This window comes from Rousettus aegyptiacus, unplaced genomic scaffold (assembly GCF_014176215.1).
Source record: "Rousettus aegyptiacus isolate mRouAeg1 unplaced genomic scaffold, mRouAeg1.p scaffold_m13_p_6, whole genome shotgun sequence".
NCBI lineage: Eukaryota > Metazoa > Chordata > Mammalia > Chiroptera > Pteropodidae > Rousettus > Rousettus aegyptiacus.
The window spans coordinates 35765247-35788364 of NW_023416309.1; the positions used below are offsets into that span (position 1 = coordinate 35765247).

Genomic DNA, 23118 nt, shown 5'->3' on the forward strand with positions numbered 1-23118 from the left:
TGTCATCAGACGTGGGGCCTCCCATCAGCAGGACCACGGACGTCCACTGGTCATTGCTGCCGATGAAAACTCATGGTCCATTTTAAGCCATAATTAGATATAAAGTGAGGAGGGACCTGTGGAACCCCGTCTTTGGTAGCATTTCCCAAATTTCATTCCATGGAAAATATAAAGGTTTCCTGGTCATCTAAATTTAGGTAACACTGGGTTAAATCAGCTAATGAGGTTTCTTCATTGAAAGATGTCTAGAGCTATTAAAGGCCAATGGCAAAGTATCTCTTCAAGTTGGGGGTACAGACATAGTATGCAGTGGTCCCCAGACTCATTTCTACATTAGAACACTCTTTCTGAGAAATATTTTACAGATCTAGCACTCTGAGGAATTCTAGTTTCCCAAAGGTACTTAAAAAAATGCTGGTCTTCTGTAGGTTCCCATAGCCTTTAATCTCTTGGGATATTGTAGCAAAACTGATAAAGTTATCTTCTTAGAGACTGGTTTTGGCTCCTTTCGTAGAAAGGGTGAGTCAGATCGAGCCACCACTTATAATAAGCAAACTGAGTCCCTACAAAGGAGGAGGCAGGGTGGCGCAGTGGAAAGAACCCAGGCCCTGGCACCGGGATGCCTGGGTTTGAATCCTGACTCCATCACTGACCAGCTTGGGCAAATTCCTTAATCTTGCAGCTGCTTGGTTTCCCCATTTGTACAAAGGAATAATAGTAGTACTGACCTTACAGGATTACAGTGTAAGCTATGTAACACTGTAATGCAGTATAAAGCGCTTTGAACAGTCCTTGGCATATAGTAAACTCCATAAACTACTATTTTTTCTTTATCACTGTTACTTCTCCAACTCTATCAGTGAGCTCGAGCTTCTGTGCTTAAAAGAGGCAGTTAAAATGACAAATAACTGGTGGCACTTACTTTAATGTCTGAGCTTTAAAGTCAAATTTGGCTCTGGCAGGTCTCATCTAAATACAAGAAACAATGTCAAGTTAAAGTCACAATTCGTATACAATGAAAAGGATACATTTTCACAAGTCTCCAGAAAGCAAAGCAGAAAAATTCAATTTAACCATCTCATTATGGTGTACAAATCTGGGCAAGATTCCACTTGTCTGACCTTAGCAGAACACTAGGTGGATGTTTGGTCATTGATGTCATGCATAGGAATCTCCCTATGGAGAGCCAGATCTGGAGCAGAGATGGTTAGAAAAGTCCCAAAGCTAAAGTGCTAGTTCCCCAAAGCTAACTATGGCTATTAAAAACAAAACAAAAAACAAAACAAAACAAAACAAAACAAAACAAAAAACAAAGTTAGCCAGGAGTCTGTTTAGGAATTACCGCTGTTGTACTCTTATGTTTTCTATTTGCCTGACTTAAATTACAACCTGCAAGTAGATGAAACCCTGATTCACCTCTCACGTCATCTTCGACTCCATGTATTTCTCATGGTCTGTGAGATCATCCAAAAAGACAGATAAGGTGAGCCCTGAACTCATTCTTTCTTGAAGCCTTGCATTCCTGTTGGGTAGCCCTTACATTGTGGAACGCCAGGCCTAGAGGTCACCCTCAGCCCTAGTCTCCCATTCCTCATCAAGTCTGTCATTAAGTCGCGCCAACCCTCCTTCTCCCTCCGTCCCTCCCTCCAAAACCCCTCTCAGGTCTGACCTATAGTTCCTACAGGCACAAAGCTTCCTTTGACTTCTCTTCACTCTAATCTACTGTCACTCAGAGCACAAATAACATTCCTCAAATACTTCTATCACATCACTTCCTTGCTTTGAAGTTGGCTGAGTCTCTCAACTGTCCCTCAGATCAAATCTCAGTTCCTAAAGTGGGTTAAGACCTTTGGGTAATTTCTCTCCACTCATACCTAACTGCCTTTATCTCATATTACACTCCTGTTCCCGTCAGGCAAGTCTATTTGCTACACTTTGTCTAAATCATTCTCTATTTGGAATTTCTTCTTCAATTCCAACAAGAAGTTCACCTTTACTGACAACATTTATTTGTACATCTCTCTTCTCCACAATGAAAAGTAGTTATTTTAAATATTTTTTTTTTAAAGGTAGGGGAGAGAAATCATATGAGCAAGCTGTTTACAGCTGCCAATATAATTCTGATCCCAGCTGTGAGTAGCTCCAACTTCTTCGATTGCTATGATTTTCTAGTCTAAAAAAACAATGTGATGAAAATTAGATTATACACTTCCTCTTTTATATAAGAGGGCAGCCATAGTAAAAGGGAAAAATGGGAGACTCTAAGTGAAGGAAAAAAAGGTATTGAGAAATTTCATTGAGCTTATTTTTAGATCCTAATCCCTCAGGGATATGCCCCATATGACCGGCTTCCCAAGCTGCAGTCTCGTAGGGATCTTCTTAAGGGCCATGAATTCTCCAAAGGAATTTTTAATCTTTGCATTTTCATGTTGGTATTTCCATCTACCTGTCTACACACATACATATCAGAGGTCAACTGAATGACTCTCTTATAGCCAATGCCACACAATTTCAATGCCTGCATTTGTGTCTGTCTGTGACCAGAGAGCATAATTTAATAGCTGTAGGGAAATAAGAATGGACGTGAGGTTAATGATAAATGACAAGTTCACAAAAGAATGCCAAAGGAAAAAATTATAACAAATGTCTCACAGTGATTCTATTAAAAGTGGTCATCCCATGACAGCTATCTATCTACAGAGGTGTGTGAACTTTAAAAAATTTATACCAAAATAGCACCATATTTACACTTTGAGTAGCAACACAGTTTAGGCAAAAATTGATATGACCTTCAATTAACTTAATAAAGTTGTGTGGTTTACTATTTAATTTATGAATTGGCTTAGGTCTATACTGGGGGTTAGTGAAATTTCTTTTTCATTAAAGAGAGTCCATACATACATTACTCAAAGTTTGGAAACACTGATTTCATTGATTTCTTAATACATACTATGTGAGTCATCATTGCTTATACAAAGCATCATCTCCCTCTTTTTCTTTCCCGATCTCCCTGAGGCAGAATCCATTAATCTCCAGGCTCCCACAGCATCGTCTTACTACAACAGAGATAACAATTCCAAGAGTTCTTCTCCCACTAGACTACCAGCTTCTCAAGGGCATAGTCTGAGTTTTGTTTCTGCCACTCCATTGGGGCTTACACAGACCTAATGGTCAAAATCTACTGAATGAGACTGAAGTATGTCTACACAGCCCAGTGTACCTGGGACTTGTTAGTGTCTATTTTCTTTTATACATCAGTCACCATCTAGGACAGCGATTTTCAAAGCATGGTCCCTAAACTGGCATCATCTACATCACCTGGGGACTGGTTAGAAACACACATTCTCAGGCCCCATCCCAGAATCAGAATCTTTGTGGATGGAGCCCTGCAATCTGTATTTTAACAAGCCCCAAGGGGATTCTGATGCACTCAGGTTTGAAAACCACTGCTTCAGAAGGGAGGCAGGGCAGCCTAGGCAGAGTTTGCCTGCCTCTGTCCATGGTTAATCTGCCCCAGTTGCATTTTCATTTGCATGTATTGTCTATAGTGAGAATATAGCCCTAGGGTGCCTTTGCATGATCTTATCTTCTCCATCACTTGCAAGCAGGAAGATCTATAAAAGAGGATCACTGGAACCTTCAGAACAGGGTGGTTTTGAAAAGGAACTGGTGTGCTGAGGACTGAGGGGCTGTCCTTCCCTTGCAACTGGTTAACACCTGTAAACTTCAGCCTCTTCTCTATTACATTTTCTTTTTTCCATCACTGTAGAGTCTCTGTCCTCTATCTTCCCTTCGTTTAATCTGGTTCCTCCTTCTTTTCTCTACCTCTTCTTCCCAGATACCTTCTATTTCTTTAAGAAAAATTTTTGATGACTAGTGTTGTCTCTGTCACTCAAAAGATAGAAAAATATTAATCTACTATTATATTGAAAGATTATAAAACTGTATACACTTTGAGTGTCACTTGTTTCCATCCCCTACGGCCCCCCGCCCCCCTCACCCCCAAGCTTCAGACACACACACTTCCCCCAAAAGAGCTAATCTTTAGCAGGGAAGGGCTACTTAAGGGTTACAGGGCAAAACAAACTCTGACATAAGATTCAGCCCTTGGCCGGCACAAGGATTTCAACATGTTGGCCTTAGTGCAAGAGGCCAAGGCCTGAACAAAATTACTTCAAATGTTTGTGCTGCTTAGTTTATTTTATAACATTAAGTTTTGCAATCTCAGCTGAGAAACGTCAAAATGGAGGGAACAAATGAAATGTCTCTCAGAGAGCTCCCTTACCCTCCACAAGCTTATCCCAACTGCATGATTTTGGGTTTCAAAACTCTTCATTAAGGTTTCAGCACTACTGTATACTTTATTCAATTAATTCATTGTAGAACACTGAGCAGCATTATTGTTCTCTGATAGTTCAACATTAATGTCACTAAATTTGAGGGTCAGTGTAAATAATGCATCGTAGCTAACTTTTGTAACGTAAATTCCACTAAACCATCTCTTCAAGAAGAATCTTGTCATTGCCCACACCATAGCTACTAATGCAAATGGACTAAGGTATAAGGTTTCTAGGCAGAACGCGCAGGCAACACAGTATCATGATAAAATGCAGGACACAGAGAACTGGACTCATGAAGGCAGCCGATGCTCTAAGGCATGCATAGGGGTGTGCGCCAGCAGATCCCGGTCCCACAGCCAGGCATGCTTGAACATACAGAGCACAGGACATGATGGGAATCATGTCCACTGACCAGCCACAGAATAGCCAAAGCAAGCCTAAGGGAAGCCAAGATAAAAGATGCTGTTGGGAGAACTAATTTAGCCTACAGAGGGCAATGCTAGGGGGGAGGCAAATATTGCTTTGGGTCAAGCAGCAGATCGAGGCAACTAAAACAGACCTCTGACCCAGATTTCCTTTTTGCCGTATCGTCTATATTGAGGAGGTCCCCAAAGCGCTCATTAGTGATAAACTGATGGTGCGTTGGAATGACGCCGGTGTGGCGTCGAGCTGCAATATCGGCCTCTTCTTGCTCGCGCTTAAGTCGTCTCTGGTCCGCTAAAAGTTTCTGCCATGAAATTGCATAAAATGGGCAGTGAATCATCTGGTCCAGGGTACTGGAAAAATGCCAACAAAAACAACTAAGGAGGAAGGTGCTGGGTCGGCGGGGAGGAAAACGTAGGGTCAGGTGCTGGAGGGGCTTTACGGCCACAGCTCCCATGTTCCCTGTGACCACTCCCCCATGGGGAGGACATGGCACTACACGGGAGACACTTGAAGGACATTGAGACACGGGGAAAGATGAATTTCATACAGTCGCACTGCCTGCAGACTATCCCCTGGCTCAGCCCAGAGCCTCCTACCTCCTGATACAAGGGCAGCAAAGGCCATGTGACCCAGTGTGGTTCATCCAGAGCATCCACAAGCATGCTGGGCTGGCAGCAGGGGGCTGGAAGTGCAGTCCTTACCTCTCTCAGGCAATGGTAAGTTCCCACAGTGTGTTCCCATGGTGGGACCACGGCTGGCTCAGTCTTCTGCCTGACTCAGGCTTGCTAAACCTGCTCTGGGTTGTTTGTGGGGTCTATGGCATTTTTGTGCTTCCAATGTCTGTTATTCCACTGTGCTCGATAGAGTGGAGATGCTCATTTCAGAAAATGCAGCACCCCCTTTGCCTAGGCCAGCCAATTCTTCCTCTGAGCACAGTTCATAGGAGGCCTTACCACATGCACCAAAGGCTACGTATGTGACCAGCACAGAGCACCAGTTACTTTCTCACTGTATTTTTTTTTTGCTTAACTGTTTCTTCATTAGGTAAAATAAAGCTGAGTTTAAGGGAATATCGAATATAAATATTGAACTATATAAACTAAGAATAATGGTAATAGGGTTTTAAAGAAATATTCTATCCCACTTTAAGGAAATAGTCATCTATTTCTATTCTTAAATTCTTTTAAATAATTAAGCAGTGTGGCATTTTACCAAATGTCCTCATTGCCTACTGAAATGACCCTCTGAAACAGAATTTTAATGTGTTTTCTTATTCCATATCACACATATATTCTTGGGATTAACATTCCTTGTAGGAAAGCATTAATTAGAACTGATAATTGTTAGCTTTCTCAATAAAGTCCTCTTTCAGCAAGCAATTAAATGCCTCAAGCCACTCCTAGCCCCAAAGGATGGTGGGCCCGATTTTTCTATTTTTCTCCAGGGTCTACAAGTAATAAAGTAATAATTCATCAAGTGGCTGTGGGATTTCCAATGCTCAGGTAAATTGCTGTAAAGACTGAATGAATGAGAAAATACATGAGAAAGTGCTTTGCAAAGCACAGCAGAGCCCTGGTTTCTAGCTCTGCATCTTCTGTAAGTTAATGTGGTATGTAGCTCTGAGCAAGCCACTTACTACCTTATTGCATGCAGTCCCTTCCTGGATAAAACAAGGGGATTGACTAGATTGCCACTGATGTCCCTTCCAGGACTGGCACGTCCCCATTTTCTGAAATTCCATTATCGTCAATGTTAATAATAAAGTATTTGCATCGAAAAATGCCAGGACTGGCACTCCGTTAGCTGGGAAATGTGTCTTTTCTGTGGCAATGGGAATTAACTGATGCCTGAGGATGCCATATGGATCCATGGTGCTCTGGCCGAGGTTACATAAAATCAGTGAAAGTGGACAGGAAATGGAGTGATGCTTCCAAACCAGTGCTTGAATCTGACCTCAGTAAATCCATCATTCCCATAGCTTAACCACATAAGCCAAAACCGTGGATAAAGACATGAAGTTTTTAAGAATCTTTGAACCAGGATTATTCAGGAAACAAGCTGCTCACCGTTTGGATATATATCCTAATGTATTAACTCTAAACCAACTAAGTAATCTCCAGTGTGGTAGGCAAGACTTCTATCACAAAACCTTCCATGTTGGGTACTAAGGTTTATAGTAGTAAGGTCAAGTGTCATATTCTGTCACCATAGCAGCCCAGGACAACACAGGCGGGCATCTTGTACTTTCCTTATGGTGACTCAAATTGAATCTGTTCTGTGGCCTGATGAATACCCACTGTATGTGAGTTTTCACCTCATAATAACAAATAATTCTGTATATTGAATTCTGTTTATCTTGTTTCTTCCAATAGACACATACAAGTGCCTTACTGAACCTGCTTGCATTGTGCCTGGAGAGGGGGAGAGCCATGGCCTTTTTGTCTTTCGTCTCACCATTTGGCAGCAATGATCATGACCCAGTGCTCCTCAAAGTTGGCCTTACCCTAAATCCTTAAAGAAAATCGACCTGAAGTCTGAGACCACTCAACAAAAAAGAACAATATAGAAAAAGGGCTTCAGGTTTCATAGGGAAAAGAAAAAAGTGGCGGAGATATGAATGGCCTCCCCCTCCTGCCACCGGGTTCAAAGCCGTTCTTCCACCTCTTAATTCATTACAGGAAAATGGGCATCAGAGCTTGTTTCATCTGTAGGACCCTTTCTCCTGGGAATGCGAAATCTAGAAAACATGCCTCATAACAGCACTTTATCACCACGGAAGCTTGTGATTTTGCCCATTCAGCTAGTCTGTAGAATGCGCTCTCCCTCAATCCCAAGGAACTCATCCCCTTCTGAACCCTGTCGGTCACACTGCTGCCGTACAGACCTGTCAGGAGCTGCAAGAAAGATCTGTATCCTGAAGTCCTTGGTGGGGAGTCTGTCAATGTTTACCGGGATGTCTCTTCTTCTGAGTTAAAGGCAACTTTTCAAATCATTTCATAATATGTATCATGGTCATTATTATTTTCTAGTTTACTCTTTCTCCTACTGCATCCTTCCCGATTTGAACTGTGCTTTGTGTCAGTAGAGGAGTGGGGAGTATTGGAGAAATATGTGGTGGATTTCTCTAGAGAATAATAAGGCAGGGGTTGGGGCAAGGGATGAAGAACAAAGAGCAATATAGGGAGGTCTGCCTCTATCTGAACCTCCCGTAGAGCAGTCCTGGCTTGACGTGGCATTTGGCACTGAATGCCTTGGGGAAATCAGTCCTACTCTTTGGAAAAGTGGACTATGAGTGGAGTGACTGAGCCAATGTCAATAAAAAGTCACTTCTGACAACACCGGTCTTTGCTTCCAATCGCTAGGCCACGCCAGCTCTCTAACAGCTATCTAGAACATTTATTTCCTCCATAATTTTATATGTGCAAACGCTAAGACGCTTTAGAGATGACACATACCTCTTTATCATCGTGACGTCTTCGAATAAATTCTTCTGTGGATTCCAAGTAATCAGCTGGTATAAAATGTCTTGGTGATTCTGAATCTTCAAAACAACACAGTAGAATTAAAATAGGCAAAGATTTAGTGGCAGGCCAGATTGGGAAAAGATTTCACCTTTCATTCATTCTAAATGTCAAGTTTTTATAATCATTGAAATCAACGATCAATCATCAAATTCTAAATATCAACAAAAACACCCCCCCCCCGCCTGACTGCTCGAATTTACTTGCTAACTAGTGCAATACGAAGAATACTCATCAGAAGGCAAAAGGTGAGCGAAAAGAGAAGACCTTCTCTGAAAAGCATCCCTGCTAAGAGGCGTGCAAGATCTTACAGGGACACACTGTACACTCACACACATACACAGGGCCACTGAGAGAGGCTGCCTCTCGAAAAACCATGGGGTGAGTCAGGGTTGGTGCGAACTGCAAGGGGTTCCAGGGTTCAAATGAACAAATTTTCTCAGATGAGCTAAATGGCCAATTTTTCTTTCGAAATAGACTTTGGTGGTTAGTTTAAATGACATGGGGGCTTTGTTTTTAAAGTGCAGCCACTATGAGCCATGATTAATAGCCAAGCAAAACAAACGGAAAACAAAGGACGGACCAGAAAAATGAGCACCAAGGGCACATGGGAGGAGAGGACAGAGCAAGCAAAGTGGAGAGACGGGTGAGGTGAGACCGGGCAAATACACAAAATGCCACCTCCGAGGGACGGTCCCAGTTCACTTTGTGGATTGTTGTTCCTGTCCAGGCCGTGGTTTGAGTACGGCACAGAGTTCCCGTCATTAAAGGCCCTCGGGCAGGCCTCTGGGATCGAGGGTCTCTCCTGAGGGGGCTCTGAGCTCCGGCTCAGCCTCACCATGGTGTGTCGAGAAGACAGGCGCCTGGGAACTGAGGGCTTCCCCCCAGGGCGGGGATCGTCCTGATGGGGCTGACTGGGGAGGTCTGGCCTCCGGCCCACTGGGGGGCCCGAGAAGTCACCAGGGGAAGGCTGTCTGGGGTGGTGCTGGAGGGGCTTTTTCAACCGAAAAGGGAGGGGGCTCATTAAGTAGATGTTCCTGAGGAGCGTGTTCTTGTCCCCCCTGGAATCGGGGCGCCAGTCGGGCTGTCTGGAGGTCTGCTGCTGCTCGTGTTTCCGGATGGTGGTGAAGCGGGTGTACGAGGCCGGGCAGGTGCCTTTGCACTTGTTGAGGCGGTGTTTGGGGAAGTCTCCATGAAAACTGCCACTGCTGCCCTCTCTGCTATCACTGGAGATGTTTGAGCAGTGGTCGAGCTCGTCAGAGCAAGTGGAGAGGGGCTCAGAAGGCGCGAGGCCCCTGAAGCCCAAGGTGGGGTCCACCATATTGCTACACGTCAGGGAGGCACAGACCCCCCCGGGATTCAGCCCATCCATCTCCCTGGGCCGGAGCTTGGTTGATTCTAGGAGGGATTCGGCAGAGCGGGCTGAGGTCAGGCCGCTCCGGGACAGCACAGGTGTGGGGGACTTGCTGAGCCTGCCGGACAGGTCCAGGGACGGCATGGACCGGGACCGCTGAATCAGTTGCTCGAAAGCTGTGATGCGGGAGGAAACGGTGTGCTTGGGGATGTGCTCTGAGCCCTCCTGGCTGGGGCCCAGCTCACCCCTGGCCAAGGCCAGGCTGCTCCTTTCAAAGTGGGAGGCAAGATCCCGCACGCTCGAGGAGGAGACGGAGCCTAGGAAGAGGCCAGCTCGGTTGATCTGGTGCATGTCCCGGTAAAGCAGGGTGAACTGCATCCCAGCCTTTCTCGAGAGAGGGCAGGGCCTCCTGGCGCTGGTGCCATACTCCTGCAGGCTCATGGTGCTACTCGACTTGCTGTCATAATCCCGCTGGGAGCGCATGAGCAGGTTCTCGATGCTCCCCCCAACCTGGAGGGGGAGGCCTCTCTTGGAATCATTCAAAGAAACCGAAACGCAAAGGTTTTCACAGCTCTGAGCCTTTTCCGACGGCAAGAGGACGTTCTTCTGTTCCTGCAAAAGAGCGCTGGGAGCAGACAGCCTGGGTTTGAACTTGGAGGGAAGGATTTCCGAAATGCAGGCTTTCGCGGCGGACAGGGGTTTCTTGTGCTTACACACAGGGCCTAACACATTGCTAGTGTTAACCGTTCGGCTATGAACCGAAGATGAAGAAATCATGTGAGCATTCCCACCTTTACGATCCACTGGAAAGCATGCAGAATAAAATAAACAGACCCATTAGGTTAAAGCTGAAAGCTGCTAAAAAATAAAAAAAAGAAAAAAGAAAAAAAAGGAGAGGTAACATGCTTATTGGTCATATGGTTTTTGTTTTTGTTTTTTCGTGTCCAGTCGTCCAGGAGCAAAATAATCTGTGCTGCAAAGCAGGTGCAAAGATGCAACGAAAAAATGGCCACCTTGCTAGAGTGAGGAAAGGCTCAAAAGCTCAGCTAATTTCTACGAAAAAGGAATCAGAACAACAAAAAGAGAGAGAGAGGTGCTTCAGGGAGAGCAAGTTTGAGGTTCAAAGGAAGGGAAATTATTAATACAGAAAGAAAAATGGCCGGTGAGAAACCAGGGGAGGGGACATAAGAAGGCTCGAAGGCCTGGAAATGGACCTGAACAAGGCAAAACTTATCTCAGTAGCTGGAGGTTCACCTCCTGCCAACACCCCGATAATAGTGCGGACAGGCGAGAGATACCCCAATAAGGGTGTGGACGGGCGAGAGGCCTGTGGGCTTCACTCTGTTACCTTTAGTGGAGGCCGAGCTGGAGGGTCTCTTGAGCCCACTGAGGCCCTGGAGAGGGATGTCTCCACCTTCCAGGACGCTTTTATAAATCTGCCTCTCGTTCTCCAAGCTCCCGAGGTCCCCGGGAGCTCCATCTGACTCCCTCTTCACTGCGTGGAAGTTGGAAGAATATATACTAAGAACAATGTAATTATAAAAGAAAAAAAGAGGGAGGGAAAAGAATAGGAGTTAGTATTTTTAACACTTTTCTAAAAGGCACATTTCCAATGAAGGACGAGAAACACATGTTCTGGCTTCCTAATCAAGCACATCCTTATTTAGACATGGACTTCTACAGACAAGGCAGGCCCACAGCTGCCCCTGAACACTCAGGAATCATGTCCAGAAGTCCTCTGAGATGGCTGCATTTCTGCTTTAAAAGAATAACTGGGAAACGATGATGGGAGAGGGGAGGACAGGGGGAAGGGATGAGAGGAAGGCACAGGGGAGGGCAGAGGGGTGCTGGGCGCACAGCACACGGAAGGAGGCAGCTGAGAACATGGGTGGAGCCTCTGACATGTCACTGGCCAGTGCTGGCAACTTCAAGTCCACCACTTGGATTACTTTTCTGGAGTATTTTTCACATGCATTTGGGTAGATGGAGCACTGAAATCGACCATGAAAGGAGGAGGCCCAGCTGTCCTGGGTCTTCAGGAAAATCAGTCGCCAGGTGAAACTGAAACTTAGGACTCCCTGTGCTTTTATTATCCTGGCCACCTTCTGCACCCACTTCTTTCAAAATTTATATCCAGAACCTCATGACATGTATTATGAGTATCGACTATTAATCATTTGTGTCTTTCGCTTATTTTCATCTTGTTGAAATCTTAGGTATTTTTGCAAGTTACAACAAATCCTTTTTTGAAAGAGGTGAGCACATAAAAAATTAAGAGCACTTACTCACTGAACATCTCCCTCCCCCTAAACCCCAGTTTTCTATGCCCTCACCCACTGACACACGGATACGTGGACACGCACATGCACACTCACTCAGACAACTGAATGACTGATTGCTTTCCCACAGAAGTACTCAGGCTTCTGCTAGGCTGCTTCTCAATCCTACTCAGTTCAGTTTCCTGGTATCAAAGTGGGTTTCTCAGCTCTGAGGATATTAATAGCTTGGCATCCTAATCAAGATGTGAAATTTCTTCATCCCCATAATTTATTATGAATATTATCAAATCTATAGAAAAGCTTCAGGAACTGTAACAGCGAACACCTGTATGTCCCGCCCCCACCATAAGTCTACAAGGAACACAGGCTGCATTTGCTTTATCACATCTGTCCATCTCTTTCCCTCTACCCGTTAATCCGATGGAATTGTTTTTACATTTCATGCAGCCCCTGAGCCTTCAGTCACAGGTAATGATGGTAACAACAACCCTATACAGCACCTGGTGAAATGTCTACGTGGGAGGCACCTTGCTAAGTGCCCAATGATCGTTCTCTCTTTAATCCTCACAAACAATCCTACTTTTTCCATTTTCGTATGAGGAGACAGGGCACTGAGAGATTCGGGTCCTTGTCAAAGCAGGCACGGTTTAGTGGAACTGCGGAGCTGGAACTTGAGCCATGTCATGGAGGACCATGCAGAGAGTATTCTCAGCTGCCTTTATATACATAACATTTCCCTGTGACTGAAGAGGCAGTGCCTTCCAAGAGCCCGGGCTTGAGCAGCACAGGAAGCAGGGAGCTTAAGGATGCTCGAGCTCCACCACCGAGAGCCATGAATGCATGCCTGGGGCAAGCAGCTCCAGGATGCAGGGCTCAGAAACAGGAAGGTCTTCACCTCAGAGTAGATAAGTTCCCCTGAGCAATACTGCTGCTTCTAGCACTGCTAACACCCCTCACAGGAGCCACCTTACCACATGCCCACCACTTATTCTAAGGGCTTTACGTGCTCGATTTCAGGGGCCTCCTGGGCAGTTGGTGTTTCCCCCAGGTCCCTTCTCCTCCTCTCAGGCCTAGGTCAGGGGAGCAAATGCTTTTCCCCTTTCCTCAGATGAAACGGAGGATCATTACTGGGAATCTAAGGGAAAAGAAAACCAATCCTCAAAGCTGAGAACATAAAAACAAGCGAATGAAGTGAGTCTTCAGAGCAGCCTCCGGAGCATGTGTCTCAGAAAGGAAGAACCTCCAGGAGGGGTAGGACGGGGTGGTCTCTTTCCCCCAGGCCAGGCCCTTATTTGTAGGAGCCCACTTGACTGTAGGGTCCAAGAGTACACTCAATAAATATTTGTTGAATGAATAAGAGGTCACATTTTCTGAAAGCAAAATCGGCACATATGATCTGATTAAGGTTATATTTTGATTTGTGCAATTATGTATTTAGATACTCTTCCACAAGTATATGAATAACATCACATTTACTTAAGGTTCCTAGCTCCTGACATCAGTGACCATGGACTGAGTCATGGAAATGATGGAAAGAGTAAGACTACAGGGGATAAGGGCGGCCCAGGCTTAGGCTGGCTGTCCTTGCTGGTGCCCCGGCCTCTGCCCATTCCCATCTCTAGAGACAAAGAGGCTTGGGGCTCTGCCTAAGGACAAGACTGCCCCCCATGCAGCTGTCTCCAGTCCTGACTTGTAAAAGCCATCAGCTCTAGCTAGAGGGCAGGAGTACCCCTAAAGGTAACATGCACGGTTGTTGGCACTATATGCCACTTTAAATAAATATAAGCTCATCTAAACTGGCTTTCGCTTTGAATTTCCTAATTAAAAATAAATCTGCCTCTTTTCTAAACTCGCTTTCGCAGTCTACCATCTTATTTTTGGCTGTATTTTTTTTTTTATTTTTATTTTGTCCTTCAGTTTAAACCCATGTTTCCCCCTTTTGTTCACCCAACTGCAGAAAAATCCATGTTGGGATGTCCTTTAGCCTTGCCCACAGCTGTGGTGACTGAGGCCTGTCTTGTGAGGAGAGTCTCTCTCTCTCTAGAGCCCTGGTTGTCCTGTTCTGGGACTACCAGACCTCTCTCGGTATTGAGCGACTCTGACAATGGCTTTTATCCTGCTGTCTTTTGAGCAGCCTTGGTTAGCACTTCTAACCCTATCTTCTCTAGCTCCTATCTGCATGCAGTCAGGACTCTTGGCCTTAACACTGGCTGCCTGACCTCGGATCTCCTTACCTCACCACTTGTCAGAACTCACCCACTCAAAAAGTGGGGACCGGCCGCTCCACTTTCTGGCTTTATTCCACCCATTATCACCACTTTTTCCTGCTTCTCCATTAGAATGACAAGTCAGCACTCAGGAAACCTCTCAGAATGGATTTGCTTTGGCCAATTGTTTTCTTTCTGATACCAAAGCCAACACGCTTTTTCCAGATGTGTAAGTTTTTGCACATTGTTTAAAAACAATATCTAAAAGCTCTGGAACAGAGTTTTGAAATGTATCCTCTCCACGGGATCACCTAATGTTGGAAAGACAGACATTCTTTGTCCATTGTACCAAAGGGGAAACTGAGGACCAGAATGTTGAAGGCATTTGCCATAGGTCACAGAGTTGTTGGGTCTTTGCTGTGTTCAAACAGACCAGAGAAAATGAGAAAAGTGCTCTCAGGCTAATTGAGAAAGACCCAAGTTACCGATTATTTAACAAAACAAATCAAGTCCAAAAGCTCAGCTCTCAGCAGCCTAGGTTGAGCCAGTTTTCGGTTAAGAAAAAGCAAACCAGGAGAAGACAGTTAAAAGAGCTTACCCTGGAGCTAAGATGCAGAGCTGCTGCTGAGTTTCATGGGGATTCAACAAAAACATACTCAAAGAATAAAGTGAGAGCTCAGAGCAATCATTTTAGGGCCGACTGTTTCCAATTGTGCTAACTGGTGGGCTCTGAAGGAAGTGGGCAGTCCTGGCAGCTGCGATCCCAGCCTGACTCCAACAAGTGGATCAGCTGAGGCAAACCCACTCATTTTAAAGACTTGGAAACAATCTGTTTCTCTCCACCTCAATTTCTTTCATCTGCAAAACTATTAGGCGTGGTAAGACTGTCCAAAAAAGCCACCTTCAAATCTGTTATCTATATAGACCATTCTTTTGAGCTCCAGACACACACATGCATGCACACACTCAACTGCCTTCTAGACAGCCCCACCCAGGTGTTCCTCAGGCATCTTAAACCTGACATGTCCCAAACCAAACCCAGAATCTGGTCCTCCACCTCCCATTACCCAAACCAGGAAGCCCACAGAATCGACCCTCTTCTCCACCTTGTTCCCTAAATCTAATCAGCCACTAAGTCCTACTTATATTCCGCGATACAGCTCATTACCTGCCTGTTCACTGCCTCACCACCTGCTCACCTACACCTCTGCAATAAGTATACCATCACTCCCCTAGTCTCAGCCCTTACTCCCTCCACCATTTTTGCAAATCACTGTCAATGATATTTCTATAAAAATTCTCATCATGTCATTCCACTGCTCATTTTTTTCATGCAACAAGCATTTATCAAGCACCTTCTACATGTCAATCACTCTTGCAGGTGGAGATTCAACAGGGACCAAAACAGACAAAAAAATTCCAGCCTCACAGAATTCACTGTTCAAAATCACTTGATGTTTTCGGGAAGAAACAAAAACTGTTTTGGGGGAGGGAGGGTCTAGCCAATGTGGAGACGGCAGTTTCATCTTACAGCCTTTTGTACAGATGAAAAAATTTACTTTTCCTATTTATACTGTTACTGTTATTCATTTTTTATTTGCTGTTCTTCCTCTATAAAGCCTTCCTTTCCTCCTCCACAAAACAGACGCCCTCCTGGGTCTCATCACTACACGCACCACACCGACTCTGACTGTTATTTACAAGCCAGTCTCCCCATTACACTGATTTTTCCCTTGAGGGCAGGCAGTTTATTTGATTAATCATGCCTAGCACTATTGTTCAATAAATATTAGCATAATAAATGATTCTATAAAATTAAATGCCTACGCACACACAGATTCTGACACACTTTAAAGCCCTGGGAAGCTTCTAATGAGAGGTAATGAGAGGTAACTTGCGTTTTGATCTTAAGTAAGATTAAAGGGGAAAAGGTGTTTTTCTCTGGTGTACCCCCCTTTAGGAAAGAACAGTTTCTGCTTGAGTGCCACCTGCTGGCCAAATAGAGTAAAACTCTTCGGTTGGGCAAAGAATGTATTAGTGCTAATCAATGCTGAAAGGCGCAGCAATAATGAAAATAACAAGTAGTCTACACTGGTAATTTATAGATCTGATAACTCTACAGAAAATAAAATACAAAACTGGAATGCATTGTGATCGCAACTATAAAAATATATATTTTTTAGAGAGGAAGGATGGAATTGTATTAGGATATTGGGCCAATGGGTGAATTTCTTCTCTCTTCTCAGGTTCTTTCAATATTGTGATATGTAATTAGCTTAATTAATCATATTTTAAACTGCAGACTGTCCAAGATATGAAAGTGGATTTAACACAACACCACCACTTCTCCATTGACCACAAAGTTTTAGAACTTGGCCCATCTATAACTCCTCTTCAGTCCTTGGGTTGAGCCATCCCTGTCCATCCAGTGAAAGGGGCCAGATTCAGGTCATAAGCTTCCTGCCTTGATGCTGAGTGAGTTGCAGTCTAGTTAATTAAGATTTATGGATGCATTCACTTATTCAGCAAACATTTATTGGGCATTTTCCTATGTGTCAGGCCCTGTACTTAGGATGGCTCCTCACCAATTCCACATATGGGAAAACCTTACTCGTTTGAACAAACTGGGAAAACACCAAGCCTGAATTACTGAAAAAAATCCCCAAATGGTAGAATAGCAAGAGGGAAAAAATTCATCTATCACTGCCAAGTATTTCACAAGAGCTAGGCTAGCGCTGAAAAGCAGAGGTCTTTGGAGACCCACTCTGATGATATAAATAAGAGTGCTTGGTATCTTTATATATACAAATATACAGTGACAGCAATTTGCTCTTTTAAGCAGTTTGCATTAGTCCCCTTCAAACCTGTTAACGCAATATTATGAATAATTGCTTAAACTGTCTTTTTAATCACTCAAAAACAGCAAATCATAACATGCTTTCTGTTAATTTAGCACCCAGCTTTGAATCAGTATGGTGCAGACCAGAGTTTGCTGCCAACACTAGTCCCCTGGCTATAGCTCTGGACATTACACTGCCTTTATATGCTTGTTTTCCCCGCTTATAAAATGCAGATTAAAAATAATGCCTGAACTTGGAATGCTGAGAGGACCAAATGAGGTAAAGTACGTAAGATGCTAAACGTAGGACCTGGAACACGGCAAATGCTCAATAAATTGTTAAAGTTATCACTTCATTCAAGACCTGTACACCTAACTCTGACAGCCCGTAAGTACTGCTTTCTCTTCCAAATACTTTTAATTGAAGTATAGACTACTTCGATCATTTGCTACTTTGCCTTCTTATTTACTAACATTTATTCATTTGTGTATTTGTGTGTGTGTGTGTGTGTGTGTGTGTGTGTGTGTGTGTTTTGTCCCCAAAACTATTAAGGGACTATTTCTCACGTTCTTATTATAATATCTAGCATAGTGCCTCAGATCCATTAGAGCTAAGGAAGTCACTCAGCGGGCCACTGGAAGCAGCATTTTTGTCCTGGGCATTTCTGGGAGATGGGGGTAAGGATGCAGAGGCAGGAGATGAGACAAGCAGGGTGAACACTGTGCAATCCCGACAACAGCAGGGAGAGATCTGGTCCTATCGCACGCTGGGCTGTCAGGACTGTCAAAGTGACAAAGTTGGTCACTTTGACAAACAGGTGGCCTCAGGGACCAAGGAGAGTTTGTCAGAAGCTGTGGCCTTGAAGAAGCCTTTTATCTGCAGGTAGCCTAAGGTCGCCTGGTGGGCTTCATCTCAAAAAGCACATCTCTGAGACCTAGAGGACCTGAGACTTGTTATCTCTGGAGCTGAAGGCATAGTTCAACTAGCTCCCTGAAGGAGAGTGAGCCCCAGAGCCCAGAGTGGAGGGAGAAAGTGAGGCAGTCCAGATGCTGTATCTGAGTGTCGGTTCCTCTCGGTCATATTGGTGGTCTGACCTAACCTTATAATGGGTGCAAGAGACTTTATAACCAACTTCCTCCAAGATGGAACTGTCTTTCAGGACTGGAAACTCTTTCTCTAGCTGCTGTCTTAATACACTCTCAGTTTTACCTTATGCTCTAAAGTTTATTGATCATAATCATTAATATATATATTTAAAGAAGAAAAATGAACAGATCTAGCTAGAGATTTGGTCACTACCCTAAAAGGATAAAGATATTTTCCAATTTTCCAGTGAAATACCAAATCCCAGCTGACTCAAATGAAACTAGTTTTGCAAAATGCCCAAGTGACTCCAATATTTGCCCCCCAAAATCCATAAACTCAGTAGTCAGATCAGGTCAGGCTTCTGTGGATTTACCCAACCCAAAGGGAACAGTTGTGTCTTTCCTTCTTGTCACACTTTAAATAAGATACAGATATGGTGGTGAAAAAATGAGCTATTTATAGCAGAACAGGCTCCCAAATCTGTTGGGTGCACCAGGCACAGGAGACACAGTCCTTGCCCTCAAAGAGCTTGTAATTTACTAGTAATTAGGAAAATACAAGAACATAATTCAAGTCTACAGCAACTGAAGGAAATGCCATACGAGGTACTGACATAAGATTGGGCATAGGAAGGCTCGGTTAGGGCCTGCTCATACCAGCTAAAATGCTTGCTATTTACTATCTATGTATGCTGGTGGGGGCGAGGGCAGCATGCAGCATTTTCCGGTGGAATGGTACAGTACTGAGATAATCTGGCAGAGGATGCAGGATAATCTAGGGGAGGGGGAGAGGGGGCTGGCTGATGGTCACCCTCTGAAGAAGTGAGTGAGGAGTGCACACATCGCCCAGGCAGAATCCTAAGAATGGGCATGGGGAAATAAAGCCACATCTCTGAGAATCAGATAAGTTAGCCCCTCTCAGCCTAGTCTTTCCCCATGACAAGGACTCACCCCCACCTTAAGCAGTCACACATGCCCTCCCCACAGGAATCAGCTAATGAGGTGAACTTTGATTCTAAGCTCAAATAAACTCACATTCTAATGATAAAGATGCCAACACAGACAAAAGCTTATCAAAGGTAAGATGAATCTCGCAAAACTAATTTGGAAGAAGAGAAAACAGAAGAAAAAAAATGAAGACGAGAATTGAGTTGCTACTTATCACCAAACTGTACATCATTCAAAGCCAATAGACTGCCACAAATAAAACACACGAGTCCAAAACACAAGCTTCTTCCCATTTTTGACATTTCATACAGTAAGCCACATAAATAAAATGGCAACTTACTATCCAGGAGGCTCTGAAGAAATTTCCGGAGTGGGGCTGACTGTTGAGCTCTGTAAATGTCAAAAAAAAAAAAAGTGTATATGATTTATTTTGATTCAGATGTTTCAAGCCAAGGAGAAAAAGAGAGAAGTCCCTCTCATTCCTTAAATTAGATAGGGACCTCTGGGTGTTGGGGAACCTGGCTGGAAAGGTCTCAGGCTCGTGGAGGAGACCTTTCTTGGGAGGAGGATTTCTGCACAAGTGGGTATTCTCTTTCTCTCTGATCTTTTGCCTCCCAGGGGTGCGACCAAGGCTCTATGGGTGGGTCAGGGGATGGCCTCTTGGCTTATATATACACCTTCAGTTGCAGGCCCATTGGGCAAATTGGTCTGCTATCCATTGAGCCAACATGCACTAGTGAAGTGGGCAGCGCACCCCCCACCGGCTTACCCCAGTCCCCAAACCCCCTGCCAAGCCACCACAGGCTCTTTCATGCACCCGAGATGCCACAACCAGAGAGAGGGTCACCCAACACTTTAGGTACAGAATGTACAAAAATGCATTTTAAAAGACCACACTGTTTAGATCACTAGTTTGCCCCTGCAGATTTAGAAGTGTGAAAAGGGGAAAATGCAGTTTCACAAAAGCTATTAATGCTCATCTCAGCCTGAGTTGGGGAACATTTTATAAGATTACAGGCCGCTTTGCAAAGAAAGAAAACAATTGAGAGCTACATGCAGAGAAAAAGCCACATAATTGTGTAGCTTAGGGTTTCTGTTGTTGGAGAGAAAAAAAAGCAAAGAGTTCAATATATTTGCTTTTAAAAATAATATGGTACCTGAATAAATCAAAGAAAAAGTTAACTTTTAAAGATACTCTAATCTCTAACAATGACCATTTCAAGGAAAACAAGCTGTCTGGAGGAGAGAGATCTGAGGAAAGAAGAGCAAAAGAAATACCAGGAGAAAGAAAAGGAAGGAGATTGTGAAAGAGAAAGGGGGTGGGCAGCCTTCGTCAGGGCTCGGCCACCCGGCCCTTGGCCCTCGGCCTGCCGAAACACCCTCCCTCCACCTGCGGGGCCGTCCATTCCTGAGGGCACCTCTGCCCCAGGATGAATACCCTGCACCCTCTTGCTCCTCATTACTCCCCAAAGAAGGCACCTCTCTCCCCTCCACAAACATCCTCCCAGCACTTTGCCTGCATTGGTCTCTCGGCCCAGCCTCTCTCCTTGGACTTCCTGCCTTGGGGCACTTGTCCCATTCTTGGCCTTCATTCACCTCTGTGGACAAAGCCCTGGTCTCCATCTTGGAAAATTTTTGCAGGACCCTGCTGAGTCCTCTGAGAACATCCCGCATCCTATCTTCTTCCATGATCACATTTTTGCTCAGTGATGCACCGACCCGAGGGATCCTGATTCCTCACCACATACTCCAGCTCCCATTCACTGCCCGCCTAGCAACCTCCAGGTTTTTAGAAACCTCTTGGTTATCAAACCCTTTCATCAATCTATTTTTGGGACCTCTCTGGGGCACGGGGTCATCCTCACGCCTCTCCTCTCGCTCCATCATGCACTTTTGCTCCTCTCAGAACTGGTTTTTCTCTGACCCTCCCCCCTTGTCTTCTTATTCCATGTCCTCCAATATCCCAATGGGTAGTTGTTGGTCTCTCATTCTGTCAACATGATTCTCCCTTCAATCTTTCACCTCCCACCAGGTAGGGTGTCTTCACCTGCTCCCAAGGGATCATCACTTCTGTTCGAGTGACTCCAGTTGACTTTGTAAGCCCCTGCCACTCTCACGAGCCCTAGTCTTACATTTGCAACTGTCTCTTGGATATTCCCTATGTGAGCTCCAACTAACACCTCAAAAGTAAATTATCTAAAATCAACTCCTTTCTCTTACCCATCTTTTTCTCCCCGACTTTATGTGGCATGCTGATGTCCCCATTCTTCCAGACGCTTGGCCAAATCTCTAGAGTTGTCTCCATCCCATCCCCCAATCCTTTGTTCTTCACAGCGATTAAAATGTCCCACTGCAATTTCCTCGGTGACCTTTCACATCTAACGACCCCTCCCTTCACGCTGTGCCACTGGAGTATGGGTTCTCATCACTGCATGTCTGGACCACGCAGTAGCCTTCTTGCCCTCTCGACCTCCACCTGGAGGGTTTCCCTTCAATTCAGCCTCTTAGAGTGATGGCGCGAACCTTTTAAAAACACTTCCTGAATTAAATCATTGGTTTGAGAGCAAAATCAATCATTTCCTTAACCATATTTTCTGAGCTCCTACAATCTGGAGTCAATTCTCTTTCCCAAACCTACCTCCCCCTGTTACCACCCCGACCTTTCTATTATAGCCAAGTTCCACTTTATTCCTTGAATACATCTTAAACATGTCTACTTCTGTGCTCTTCACCCTGCCTCAAATGGCTGCCCTTACTTTCACCATGTTCCAAAGCCCTATCCGTCCTTTAAGAGCTCAGCTAACTCCCCTGATTTTCCACAAGATTTCTCTCTCTTGGCACATAGAGCTCAAAACATTCATTTAGCCCTTAGCAGGCACTGCTGTGTACTGTTGGAGGTCTTCTATTTTATGAGTATGACTAAATCATCACATTCCTGAAGGCAATGTCCATTTTTTGGTGCTGACTTAGAACCTCCCTCAGCATGTCTCACACATTTCGGGACTAATGGGCAACAGGTACCTAAACAAATGGGAAGGTGATTTATGAATCAGACACGTCTTTGTGCCCACCTTGCTCTGAGCAGAATCTAGGTACCAGAAACCACGCGGGCCCTCAGAGGGGTGGCAGTTAGTTTAGTTGTTCTATAGCTAGCTGCCTTCCATCCTCACATATTACAGAATCACTCATGTCAGACCGCTTGAAACAGTGCCCCTGATTCCTTCTTGGGTGACCTGTAATCCCAGTGCTCCCATTCTGCCCCAGCTCACTTTAGGACTTCCCTATAGCCACAGCTATCACCCTAGAACTAGTTCGCCCCTTCGATTCCGCAGTGAGTACAGCTAGTTCCAGGCTCTGCCCCAGTTGGAAACAGCCCCTTTCCCCTCCATCACCTCTATGTCTCAATTGTGCATCCTGTGGCTCACGTTTCATGCCTCCTCCAAGTTCTGACGGGGGCTAGGCCTGACCACTGGCCCCTGCTGGCTTCCTCATCCTCCACGGACTCTGGATTCCCGAATCCCAACTCCCCTGATCTGCCTGCAGCTCCTTCTGACCCTCTCATTCTAGCTCCACGGCCCTCTTTTCCGCTGGCGACTGCCGTAATCCCCTGCTTTCTTTATCCCTCCCCATGGGTTGAGTCTCTGGCACTCACATGACGTTTGGCATCCAAGTCACTCATGCTGGTGGTCTGACTTTCCCTGTCTCAGTTCTGCTTATGTATAACACGATTCATTGGCATTTTCCACCTTTCCTGCCATAGTCTGTGGACCTTCCCAGCCTCTTCAGCAGTATCCTCATTCTTTTATTTCCTGTAACAATCCCATTTCCTTGTAAGAGTCTCTCTTGTTTTGTCAGGGAGCCCTGGGAGCAGTTCTCAAAACACTGGGTATTTTTTGTCCCCTTGGGAATCCATTTACCTTGGACTCTCTTTCCAATCTATCCTTTAATAAACCACATTTAAAAAATGTCAGTGCAGATTGAGTTTCAAATGCTTGTTTGTGGCCGGGCATCTCACCTCTAGAGCAAATATTTTCTTGAGAACTTTCTGACCTTCCAAATTACAAATACTACTCTGACAGTGCTATACATGTTAAGAGGCACTCAAATCACACTTGCTA

The 23118-nt window shown here is 44.8% G+C and overlaps 1 protein-coding gene across 50 annotated transcripts in view; it reads right to left on the reverse strand.

Moving 5' to 3' along the window:
• The window catches only part of SORBS1 (sorbin and SH3 domain containing 1), a 177010-nt gene that overhangs the window by 25345 nt on the left and 128547 nt on the right, over window positions 1-23118 (reverse strand). For 27 of the 50 annotated variants that reach the window (XM_016164120.2, XM_016164117.2, XM_016164122.2 and 24 more), the window contains 5 exons: window positions 19341-19390; window positions 10990-11162; window positions 8222-8307; window positions 4900-5067; window positions 923-969 (listed from right to left, as the gene is read on the reverse strand). In XM_016164120.2, coding sequence (XP_016019606.1) covers window positions 923-969; window positions 4900-5067; window positions 8222-8307; window positions 10990-11162; window positions 19341-19390 — 524 coding nt within the window. Of the gene's footprint in view, window positions 1-922; window positions 970-4899; window positions 5068-8221; window positions 8308-8968; window positions 10445-10989; window positions 11163-19340; window positions 19391-23118 lie in introns of all 50 variants that reach the window. The other 23 variants (XM_016164111.2, XM_036223161.1, XM_036223167.1 and 20 more) reach the window with 2 other exon arrangements.